At 29.1% G+C, this 12,924-nt stretch overlaps 2 protein-coding genes across 2 annotated transcripts; both read left to right on the top strand.

Annotated features, from left to right (window-relative positions):
- Positions 1–732: 732 nt before the first annotated feature.
- B0T23DRAFT_324007 (uncharacterized protein) lies at positions 733–906 on the top strand (the record flags this gene model as incomplete). Its single annotated transcript, XM_062835384.1, has 1 exon — positions 733–906. A coding segment is annotated over one exon (174 nt), but the record flags the coding sequence as incomplete, so codon positions are not given.
- A 987-nt stretch (positions 907–1,893) lies between these two features.
- On the top strand, positions 1,894–2,073 carry B0T23DRAFT_323302 (uncharacterized protein; the record flags this gene model as incomplete). Its single annotated transcript, XM_062835348.1, has 1 exon — positions 1,894–2,073. A coding segment is annotated over one exon (180 nt), but the record flags the coding sequence as incomplete, so codon positions are not given.
- Positions 2,074–12,924: the final 10,851 nt, after the last annotated feature.

Below are 12,924 nucleotides of genomic sequence, written 5' to 3'. Positions count from 1 at the left end.
TCTTTAAAACCCTTATATTGCTATATACTACTTTCTTCGAAGGTTTGAGCTTTTTAAGGAGTATATCCTAATTCTAAAGTTCAAGTTCGATAACTATTAGTAGTAGTTGGAATTTCAAATTCGAGGAATTGGCTATACCCATAGTGTATATTAGGTAAATAATATTAATATACCTAACTTATCTAATCTAAAAATCCGCTGGCAATTCGTTAAAATGTAAGGTCTATATTTTACCGTATAAAATCCAATACTTAAAGGTATTGAATAGTTTAAAGCCCAATTTAGTAAGGGTGAAGATCCGGAAAGTCTACCTCCTAATATTATTAGTAATTAATATAATGCCCTATTAACCAGCTTCTAGCTAATTATAATGAACGTAGCGATATCTTAAATGAAAGGATAAGCGCAATAGAACCTATATTTCAAGAGGTTTTGAACATAATTAACTGTATATGAAAACATATTTATAATAATATTTATTTTTTTCGAACCCGCTGTCAAATCCGAACCCTTCCCGGAGACCGGCAAATCCTAGACCTCGAATTCCCGATTCCCGAATAAAAGGTATACCGTTTTTACTTTACTAGGAAACTCTATAAACATTTTTTATTTACTACCCGTATTAATCCTAGTTTCTAGTTTTTCGACGGCCGAAGAAATAATAGTATTCTTAACTAATATAATCCACTTATTACCCTAAGTTAAATAACCAACACAGATATTCAACTATAGACCAGTATAAATACTATATTTAATTACGTAGCCAAGTACGTTTTAAAGGCCGAGAAGAAAATACGGTCTTACAACGATATTACCACCGAATTGATACCCCAAATTACGGCCAGAAACCCAATTAAGCAATTTATAGTAAAATTTATAAATAAACTTATTATTAAACGGGACTAATCTATTTAAAAAGTCTATTATCTACTATTCAACCTTCCTTTATCAGAAAGCACATGTATAGTAATTATAATAGATTATCGCTATCGAAATAACTAAAGTACTATTATCCCCGATCCTGAAGTAAATATATAGCTTAATTTTAGAAGAGCCGTATTAGGAGCTACTAATAGTAATAATAATAATAATAATAATAATAATAATACTAATAATAATAATAATCATATTGAGGGTATTTATATTAATATTGCTAACGAAATTCGTCAAAGCTATTCAATTTACCAAAAGTATATAAATTGACAGGAACGCTACTCTTAAATCTTATACTTCGAATTTATCACTACCTTTAATTATATAAAATTAAAACCCAAACCTTTATTTAACCATACTAAAAAGAAGGTTATTAATTATTTTTCTATATATAAGCAGGATAATGAATACAACCGTTAAAATTTCAAGAGAATTAAACTCATATTGCACCACCCTTACTGAAAGCCTAATAATCTTTACGTTGTTAATAATATCCGATATAATAACTTCGATAACGCTTATACAGTATGCCTTGAAACCTACATTAACGAACTCCAATACCCCGAAGACCACTACAATAAATTTCCGGATCCTAAACCAAAAGAAGAATTTAAACCCCCTAATTAAAAAGAAAAAGCGGATAAGCCTAATTAGAAAAATATTATAAAGGAAAACCCTAACCGTTATATCGACCCCGATAATAATAATTTTGAAGGCGAGGTTTTAGGCTGCTATAATATCGATATTAATTATAATTAGTATAAACACTATACTTAGTTCCAGGAATTCCTTCTACTAGCAGGAGAATTCTAAAAATCTCACCGCAATACCTTTAACCTTCCTAATCTAAAGCCTATTATTTAATGCTTATATAATACTCTTAATACTAAGTAATGTATAGTATTTAATTAATTTATTAACTATTACTATGCCATTTTAAATAGAGATAGTCCTAAATAATTACTTATTCAAATCGACGGCTATAGTAGTACTAGGAAATACCACCTTATTCGACTACTATTTTACAAATTTACTAAAACAGTTTTTATATATAACCTTCCAACCTTTATTATTCGTACTACTCCTACTAGCGTTGCAGTTAACAATATTAATAGCTATACTATCTATTCCCTTTTATAATTTCCTTTTAGTAATAGAGGATTAGCTAACTTACAAGGTACTAATCTTACCTATATATAGAATAAACTCAGACTGTACAAGTATTTCATCATTAATAAAAAATCTATATTAGATATAAGAATTATATATCATATTAACGCCCGTCTACCCAACGAAGCACCTAATTACGCTTAGAAAATTACTCGAATAGTACTATTATATAAGCTTAATTCGTAGTAACCTTATAACGCTATTAAGCTTAATCCTTATTTAGGGTAGGGTAGTTAGGAGTATTAACAATTATTAAACAATTAAAAGTAGGATTACTATTGCTAATACCGGAGACTATATAAATAAGAATAATAGTAATATTACTACAGGATATAATACGTATAAGAATAATGATATTACTATTAAAACCGGAAACAATTTAAACCGGGTTTATAGTACTACTATTATGGAGGAAGGGGGTATAATTATAATAAATATCTCTTACAATTAACTTATAATAATTCTTCCGCTCAAAATTAACGATATTAGAATATAAGGGGCGGGGAAGAATATAAATATTAGTAAGTAGGTTGTTATATTCTAAATATATATATATATAATTAGTAAAATTATCAATAATACGAACGAAGGATTCTGATTCTAATTAAACCCAAGCTAGCCATTTAATAGTATAATAATAGCTACTATTTAAATAGTATTACGGGTATTATAAAGGCCGGCGGGGATGTCCAATATATATATACTAATAGTATAAATATAGGTTGCATTCTAAGAACCGGCAATTATAATACGGGAGTTAGATAATAATAAGAAAAGGAATAGGAGAATAAAGAACCTATTAAATACTAAAATATAGTAAATTTTACTAATAATTGTTATACGGAAGGCGTTGGGGGAGGTAGGCCTATCGCCGGTCTTCGGGAAGGTAACTAAACTTAAAGTATAGTATAAGTAAGGAACTTGACGAATACTATTAATTGGGTTAATATATAAATTGGAAGGACGGAGGAGGAAATTATACCGGTTCTAAGAAATTATAAAATTAAGAAGACTATAGAGAAAGCGGGCGAGGGCCGTAGGCTTTAAATATATTAGGAATATAAGGTTAAGGAATAATTTAAGGGAAGAGACTTTTACGTTAGAAGTTATATTGATTGGGTTAGGGTAATAATAGTTAAAGGAATTTATTTTAAGTAAAATTATGATAGGAAAAAAGAGGATAGGAATTAAGAAAGGGTATTATAAGGAGGATTATAAAGAAGAAGGAAAAGGTCTTTATATTATTATAAATAGAAGTAGAATTATAAGGTAGGAAATAAAAGACCGGGATAGAAGTAATTGTAAATAAGATAAAGAAGTAAGGAAGTAGAGTAATGGATAGGAAAATAGGATAGGGAAGTAAGGAGAGGGTAGAAGAAGGAGCGGTAAATATTAGGATAGAAGGACGGTGAAGGGAGGCGGCGCTCTAAATTTGGATCCTATTTCTATTTTTCTTATTATTCTAATATTGGAATAACGTAGTAGTAGGAGAGACGAAATCAATTCGCTATAATAGTAGGTAAGAACCATTATAGCTATAAGTAAAGTAAGAGTAGCGTAAGATCTATAACTAAAATAACTAAAATATAATTAGGGGTTTTTATCCGGCGGCGCTTAACGCCGTACGGTTTTCCCCTCCAGGGAATTAGAGAAGGACCCCACGCCAATAAGGCACTATAGTTATATAGTATAGGGAACAAGATTATTATTATTCTCTCCCTTTAATTTCCTCTATTCCTCTTATAATTCCTCCCCTCTATTTTCTACTACCTATTCTTCTTCTACTTCGCTTATATTTTACTACTATTCTCTTTCCTCTACCGCTACTCTTTAACCTTCCTTCTTAATTATCATTATTTACTTTACTAATACCTTTAATATTCAACCTCCCTTTATCGCCCAACTTTTCTCTTTACCCTCTTTAAGAATTCTAATTAATAAATATTCGCCCCCTCTCTTCAATTCTTCCCCTTGCAACTATAACTTCCTTAATAACCTATCTGCTAAACTCAATTTTCCAGGCCAATATTCTATTCCGAAATTATATATTGCTAATTCCAATACCCACCGGTTTTACCTTATATTAGCCCGCTCCTAATCCTAAAAATATTATAAATTTAAATAGTTTGTAATTATTAAAAATAATTTATTTATATATAATAAATATTACCTCCATACTTTTATGGCCCTGATAATTGTTAATGATTCCCCGTCCTTAACTCCATACTTTATTTCTTCTAGCGACTTTTTCTTCGAAAGAATATTACTAAGTACTATTTATTACTATATAATTATATAAGACCTACTCTATTTATAAAATTTGATACATTTATTTCTACTTAAATTTATAACGCTAGGTCGAAATATTATAATATAAACACTTTTTAAAATAACCTTTTTAATTTTATAAATACTTTGTCCGCTTTTATTATAAATTCGAACAACCTCTATTTATCCCTCTTCAATAATTCGGTTAAGGGCGCGGTTAGTTTCGAATATAATGTTATAAAGCGTTAACAGAACCCTATAAACTTTAAGAAAATTTAGATATCATAAATACTTTTAAGGGCTTCCTAATCTGCAATTATTATAACCCTCTCTAAATCTATTGAAATACCCTCCGGAGAAATAATATATTTTAAAAATAATACCCTCTTCGTATAAAATTCACATTTACCTAAATTTATATCAAAGTCCTAGTCTTATAAATATTAAAGGACTTCCTTAATATAATTGGTATAATCTTCTTTATTCTTACTATAAATTAGAATATTATTAAAATAAGCGATATATATTGTATTTATTAACCCTACTAATATCTTATTAATATACGTTTAAAATATTACCGGCGTATTCACTAACCCCATTAGCATAATCAAAAATTCGTAATACCCGTACTTCGTACAAAAAACTGTCTTTTTCTCATTTCCTGCCCAAATTCGAATCCTATAATATACGTTTTTCAAATCCAATTTTATAAAAACTTTAATTAATTAATAACCAATCTAAAACCTTTTAAATAAAAAGTAATACTATCCGATTCTCCTTCGTTACTTTATTTAATATCCTAAAATTAATATAAAGCTTTAATTTCCCTCCCTTCTTTAAAATAAAAATAATCCGAATACCCGTTAGGCTAATAGAAGGGCGAATATACCCCTTCTAAAATACTTCTAATAATCATTCGTATAATACTTCTAATTCCTTAATATTTAATATATAAATTAATCCCTAAAACGCTAATTCCCTTTCAATTAAATTAATATAGTAATCTAATCGATGGTATTAGGGTAAGGGTATAACCAAAGCTTCGGATACTAATTAGAACTCTTCGTACTCTAATGGAATTATCGGTTCAAAAATAATAACTTCGTTCTTTAATTCTTTTAATAATTCTAAAAATTGTAATAGTACTAATTCTATAGGGGTTACTAAAGTAGAATAAATACTATTAAATACTATTCGAAAAACCTTTACTAAAGGGGTAGAGGCTTAAAAAATTTCGGCTAACTCCAATATAATAAATAGGATTATAAACTCTACTACTAAGGAAGGGGGAATTTCGAATAGAGTATTTATATACGTAGGAAGGCAAAAGCCCTCTTTTATCCTTACTATTTCCTAAAGGTCCAATAACGGGATTAAATCCTACTATAGCTTTACTAAAATAATTACAATATCATATACCTCCTTCGCTAGTATTATATTCAATTTAAAATCGCCGGCTTTAATATAGAACCGAAACGACCGCTATTGCTAATCAATATTAGAATTCTATTTACAAAATTAAGAATACCCGAGAATAACTTTTATAATTGAGAATTTAATAATAATAAATATAATTCGCTTTATCCGCTAAGTACTATAAGAATTATATATTTTAATAAAATGAACAACCGAATTGTATTTTCAAATAGACCGAAGAGAGAAATGGATAAAGTAATAAAATATAAAATTAATTTTCGTATTCGATAGGAGTAAATACTTACTAATTAAGTTCAACTCCGCGCCCGAATTTATTAACCTTCGCGTACTCTACAAATTTCCATAAATCCTTATTAATAACCTCGTTTCTGAATATAACTATAATTTATCCGTATCATTTTAAATAGATATAATTACCGACCTAATTATAACTAGCGTAGTATTTATACTATATAAGGAGGCGCCCGTTGTGAGAGCGCACACAATCACGAGAGTAAGCCAGCTCAAGGAGGTTGTGGTGCAATTCAATATAATATTAAAGTTAAAGAGTAAAAAGGGAAGAAGTGTAAAGGTGGGCTGGCTATACGAGGTTTTGTAGTGTGTGCGCTAAGTTCCGTTAGGTTGTAGTGAAGCGTGCTGGGAAGGCGCGCAATTATGTAACTCCTAGCACCTCCTGGATGGTTATAGCTTTGGGCTATAATATTACCCCCCCCCCCCCCCCCCCCCCCCCTTCTAATTAAAATTCAGCCCTAGAGCCGAAGGTAATTAAAAATATATAAAAATATAAAAAAAAAATCAAAATTTTTAACGCAAACCTATTTTAAACCTACGACGCTTCGTTTTCTAAATACGTCTATCTTTAGAGTAGGGACAATAGTTCTAATTGCATTATCTAGCCAATTTTGCGATCGCCGCCAGTTTATTAATAGTATAGCTTATCCTTTTATTTATAAGCGTCCTCTCCCGTTTCCTCCCTTTCCTAAAGCAAAATTTTATTGTACCCGTTAAATCCGTCTCCTCCTTATTATCCTTCTTATTTAAATTAGTATATTATTATTCTAATAGTTATTGTAAGCGCCTTATGACTATTACTATAAACGTTTTAGTAGGTTAGGCTTTTTTAGGTACTCTTTATAGAATTGCTTCAATTCCTCCGCTATATTCTTAAAGCCTTCTACTAGGTACTATTCGGGGTCCGGATCTTAGTTTCTCTATTCTACTTAATATTATAGTTTGCCGTTTACTATTTTCGACGATAAAACCTAGTATATTTCCTACTCTTCTTCGTTACTATTGTTAACCTCCCCTTCTAAATTTACTTTAGTTTATTCCGGTAGTATGTTAGTACTATCCTTCCTTAATCTCTTAGTATAAAATACTTTATAGTTATATTATAATACCGGTAATTCTAATTTATAGGAGTATCCCTTTATTACTTTAATTTTATATAGGATATATGTTAATGGGACGTTGAGTTTATTGTTAGGTTGATCCGTCGATTAATTCTTTTTAATAATAAAGACTTTATTTCCGATTATAAAATTAGGATTTCGACAATGGCGATTTGCCTGTACTATTTGTCTCTCCTACGCTTTATTAATCGCTTTTAGCGTTGTTTCTTTGTAGGTTTGAAAAGTTTCTGCCGCCCTTTAGGCCTTTACTCGGTTTATATACTCTTTTGTAAGTAAATTGGTAAGTTTAGTTCGACTTTGCTAGTTAAAAGACATTAGTATTGGATATTCTATAATTATTTTATAGGGAGATAAGCCGTCTAAATTCTTATATAGAAGCTTTATTTATATTGAGTTTAGTGCTAGTAGTATTATAGATTAATTATTTTAATTATAATTAATAAAGGGACGAAATCTTTAATTTAGATAGTAATTTATTATTTCCGCCTAGTTTACTATTTCGGAATAGCCTAGACTATTAAGTTTCCAGGTAATTCCTAGTATTTTAGTTAATTTCTATACAAAATTAAAGATAAAGTGAGGGCCCCTATTGTTAGTGATTTTGTTCGGGTACCCGAAAATTCGATATAGATTATAGTAGTATATTTCGGCCGTCTACCTAATTGTAACGGTATCTTTATAAGGAATATACTATAATATTTTCGAAAACTAGTCTACGATTACAAATATATTATTATATCCCTTCTTATTAATAGGTATAGATTTAAAATTTATTACGATACTCCTTTATAATCGGCCGTTGTAGATTGGAATAACGTAAAGCTTTCCCTGTGTTTTATTCCTTAGATATTTAAAAGCCTTATAATTCTAATAGTTAGTCATATACTAATCGGCGTCGGAAGTTAGAGCCGGCTACTAATATTATTTCTATATTAATTTACGGGTTTTTACCTTGCCCGGGTAGAAATAAGTAATTAATCATAAATATTCTATAATAGATAGGTATAGTAATCCTCTTCTTCGGGTACTATTAATTTATATAATAAAATAATTTATTATTTAGGGTAAAAGAGGTATTTTACTAAGCTGTCTTTGCCCTGTATACCGATAGTAAAGTGGTTATATAATTTAGGTATAGTATTTTATTAATTAGAACCGTCCTGGATAGTATTTCTAAGGCTATAATTAATGTTACTATTGTATTAGGTTAATTTATAATTACCGTACTAATAGATAGAATAATATATAATTCTGCAATTCTAATATCCTTCTTATTGCTATTAAATACTAAGTATTCCTTATTATCCAGCTTTGAAAACCGTAGAATATATTAATCCTCTTTCTTGATTTTAATCGTTTTTAAATTTTTTAATTGCTAGAATAGCGTATTAGTTACAATATTCTCTTTTCTTAGTCGGTATATTATCCGGAATTGATATTCCGATAATAATTCTAATTAGCGAATTTATTAATTATTCAATACTTATTTGCTACTAAAGAATTCTAGTATCTAATAATCGGTAATGATTATAAATAGTTTGATACCCTTTAATTCTAGTCTCTATTACTCTATCGCTTTAACAATTACTAATGGTTCTTCATTATATATTAGGTAATTGAATTTAGTTGGACCTATAATTTCGGAGTAGAAGGTTATAGGGTATTACTCCCTATTGGACTACTTCTGGTTTATAACCCCTATATATACCTTATTAGAGGCATTAGTTTCTAAATTTAATTTCTAATTTATAATCAAAGTAGGTTGATATTAGCGCTATTAACAGAGAATATTTTAATACGTTAAATATTTTTATATACCTTTTAAACTATTAAAAAGAAAGGTCCTTCTTAATAAGATTGGATAACGGTTGTACTATATAATTAAAGTTTTTAATAAATTTCCGGTAGAAGTTGTAGAAGCCTAGAAATGTTTGTACTCTTTTGATGGTGGTTGGTTGTTTTTAGTTCTCTATTACCGTTACCTTTTTTAGATTTATTGTAATATTATCGATGCTAATAATAAATTTTAGAAATTTGGTTTAGACTATACTAAATTTATACTTCTTAATATCGGCCTAGAATCCGGTTTTTTGCAATCTGGTAAAGACCTTACGAATATAGTGCTTATGATTTTCGAGATTATTTAAATAAATTAATATATTATCAATATAGGCGCTATAGAATGTATTAAGGTAATTGATTAAAATATTATTGATAAAGTATTAAAAGGATGAGGGTCCTCTAGTTAAACTGAATAGTAGTATTTCATATTTATAGGACCCGTACTTAGTCTAGAAAGTAGTTAAGTCCTTATAGTTTGGGTGCACCCGTATCTAGTGGAATATTTATTATATATCGATTTTAGAAAATATTTTAGCCTATCTAATTCGGGCTAGAGTTTCGTTAATTAATAGTAACGGGTATTTGTCCTTTTTTAATAAGGCGTTTAATTTTCGATAATTAATATAAAATCTCAATTTTCTATTCGCTTTAGGGACGAATAGAATGGGCGCTGCCTAAAAGGCGAAATTAATCTCGATAAATCCTTTTTAAAGGTTTTTTGTAATATATTTTTGATATTCCTCTAATTCCTCCAAGGCTATTTTATATAACGAATTATATTTTAAATTATTTAGAGACTTATTTTCTTCGATAATAATCCAGTGATTTACCCTCTCTTAGTAGTTTAGGAGGGTATTTAAATTGTGTTTGTTTAACATATTGATATAGTTATAGTATTGTACTAGGAGCTTTTCTAATACTAGAGCGCGATATTTATCATTATTTAGAGGTAATATTCAGTTGTATAAATTATTAAAAAAAGCTGTTAATTTTATATAATAATAATAATAATAATAATCTTGTTCCCTATACTATATAACTATAGTGCCTTTTTAGCATGGGGTCCTTCTCTAGTTCCCTAGAGGGGAAAACCGTACGGCGTTAAACGCCGCCGGATGAAAACCCCTAGCTATATTTCGGTCGTAAATTTTACACCGCTCCTACTTTACTTATAATTATAACGGTTCTCACCCACCGCTATAATAAACTAATTTCGTCTCTCCTACCGTTATATTATTCCAATATTAGAATAATAGGAATAATAGGAATAAAATCCAAATTTAAAGCGCTACTTCCCTTTACTATCCTTCTATTTTAAAATCTACCGCCCCTTCCTCTACTTTCTTTTTACTACCCTATCCTATTTTCCTATCTATTATTCTAATTCCCTACCTCTTTATCCTATTTATAATTACCTCTACCCCGGCCCTTTACTTCCTACCCTATAGTTCTACTTCTATTTATAATAATATAAAGGCCTTTTCCTTCTTTTATATAATCCTCCTTGCGGTACCCCTTCTTAATTCCTATCCTTTTTCTTCCTTATTATAATTTTTATTTAAAATAATTTCCTTTAACCGTTATTATCCTAGCCCAATCAATTTAACTTCTAATATAGAAGTCTCCTCTCCTAAATCGTCCCCTAACTTTATATTTCTAATATATTTAGAGTCCATAGCCCTCGCCCATTTCCTTCGCAATCTTCCTAACTTTATAATTCCTTAAAATGAATATAATTTCCTCTCTGTCCTTCCAATCTATATATTAACCCAATTAATATTATTCGTAAAATTTCTTACTTATATTATACTTTAAATTTAGTTATTTACCTAAAAATCAATAATAAAGTTACTTCTATCAATACTTTCCGTATAATTATTATTAGTAAGGTTTATTATATTTTAGCGTCCGGTAAATTCTTTATTTTCTTATTCCTTTCCTTATTATTATTTAATTTCTATATTATAATTATTAGTTCTTAGAACGTAATTTATATTTATACTGCTAATAAATATATATTAAACGTCCCTGTTAATTTTTATAATATTCGTAATACTATTTAAGCGGTAATTATTACTATATTGTCGGATATTTAGCCTAATTTTAATTAGAAATTTAAATCCTTCGTTCGTACTACTAATAATTTTACTAATTATATATATATGCGTTTAGAGTATAATAACCTCCCTACTAATATTGGCACTCTTCTTTACCCTTTATATTTCAATATTACCGACCTTCAATAGAAAAGTTATTATAAATTAATTATAAGGAATATCTATTATAGCCGTACCCCCTCCTTTTCCGGTAGTAGCGTTATAAACCCGGTTTAGATCGTTTCTAATTTTAATAGTAGTATTATTACCCTTATATATATTATATCTAGTAGCAGTATTATTATTATTCTTATTTATATAATTTCCGGTATTAGTAGTAGTAGTTTTATTCTTAGTAGTCTAATAGTTATCGATACCTCCGGCTGCTATACCCTAAATAAAGATTAGGTTTAGTAGCGCTATACGGTTATTACGAATTAAGCCTGTATAATAATATTATTCGAATAGTTCCTTAAATATAATTAAGCGCTTCGTTGGGTAATACTTCGGTTTTTACTATAATTGTAATTTAAATAATACCCGTAGTTAGCGTAATTATCCCTTCTTCGTCCCTATATTTTATTATTTTAATATTACTAATATTTTATTTCCTTTTTAAAAATATTTTACGAATTCCTCGTACTACTCTTCTTCTAATTCAATTACTAAATAGTATTCCTTTAACCTTCCTAATTTTAATATTCAAAAAGGAATCTTCTCGATTCTAATTCTATTATCCAAATATTATTAGAATTCTTCCTTTATTAGTAGCTAATTTTCCGGGGCCGATTAAAAGAAAGTATTTATATTAAGGTAATTTAAAATTATATAGGTAAAGGTCTCCTTTTTGAATTTGTACGCGTAAATAGGTATTAGGACGTTTAGTACTTTCCTCTAGTAGAGGAAAATCCGAAGGCCGATAACTTCTATCCTAATTTAAATTAGGAGGGAGTTCTTCGCTTTAATTAGTAAGTATAATTTATTATTTTCATTTTCCAGCGTCCGTTGCCTCCCCTTTTTCTTCTTTATACTGACTATATATTATTAAATAACCTTTCTACTAAATTTAAGAGTAAAGTCGGCGATAGTAAACTTATACTGCCGACCTAATTTGGTTACCGCCGTCGTTAGGTAGTAGTTATAGTATAATACCTATTTTTAATTTATTACGTCCTTCAACTATTCCTTTTAGTTGGCGGCTATTAGTTCCGGGACTTACGATGGTAGTGGTTGGGTCCTTAGTTCCGAGGGGGGACTGGCTGCTATCGCTAGCAACTTTTCTGTTGGTGCCCACGCCTCGGCCCACCGAGCTTTGGCTGTACCGCTTTCTAGTTTGTTAGCGGGTGGCCGACCCCTAGCCCGTTGGGTCTGGATGCAGCTGGCAACCTGTTGATTTTATATAGATTAGTGGATTCTACTTTTATTCCTTACTAAAATAGTCATTCCTTGGCCGGAGCTAGATGTGGCCAACGAAGACAGTGAAACGCCTATTATCTTAACTTAATAAATAGTAAAGTAATAAAAAGAATTCGATACTATTATTATTCTCATACTTATATATTTATATATATTTTCTTTTATATATATTTATATTAACTTTCCATTTTTAAATAACTTTTTTATTCTTTTATAAAATAAAAATTTAATTCTAAACTAGATTGAATAGACGACTTCTATAACATTAGAGTAATATAATAACTATTAAACTACTAAGCTTATTGGGTGACTAACGCAGATTATTAAAAAGGGATATCTTTTTCTTTGTT

Source organism: Neurospora hispaniola (genome assembly GCF_033458365.1).
Source record: "Neurospora hispaniola strain FGSC 10403 chromosome Unknown B0T23scaffold_7, whole genome shotgun sequence".
NCBI classification, from domain to species: domain Eukaryota; kingdom Fungi; phylum Ascomycota; class Sordariomycetes; order Sordariales; family Sordariaceae; genus Neurospora; species Neurospora hispaniola.
Note: the sequence above shows the minus strand (reverse complement) of the source record. Positions and strands in the feature narration are given on the sequence as shown.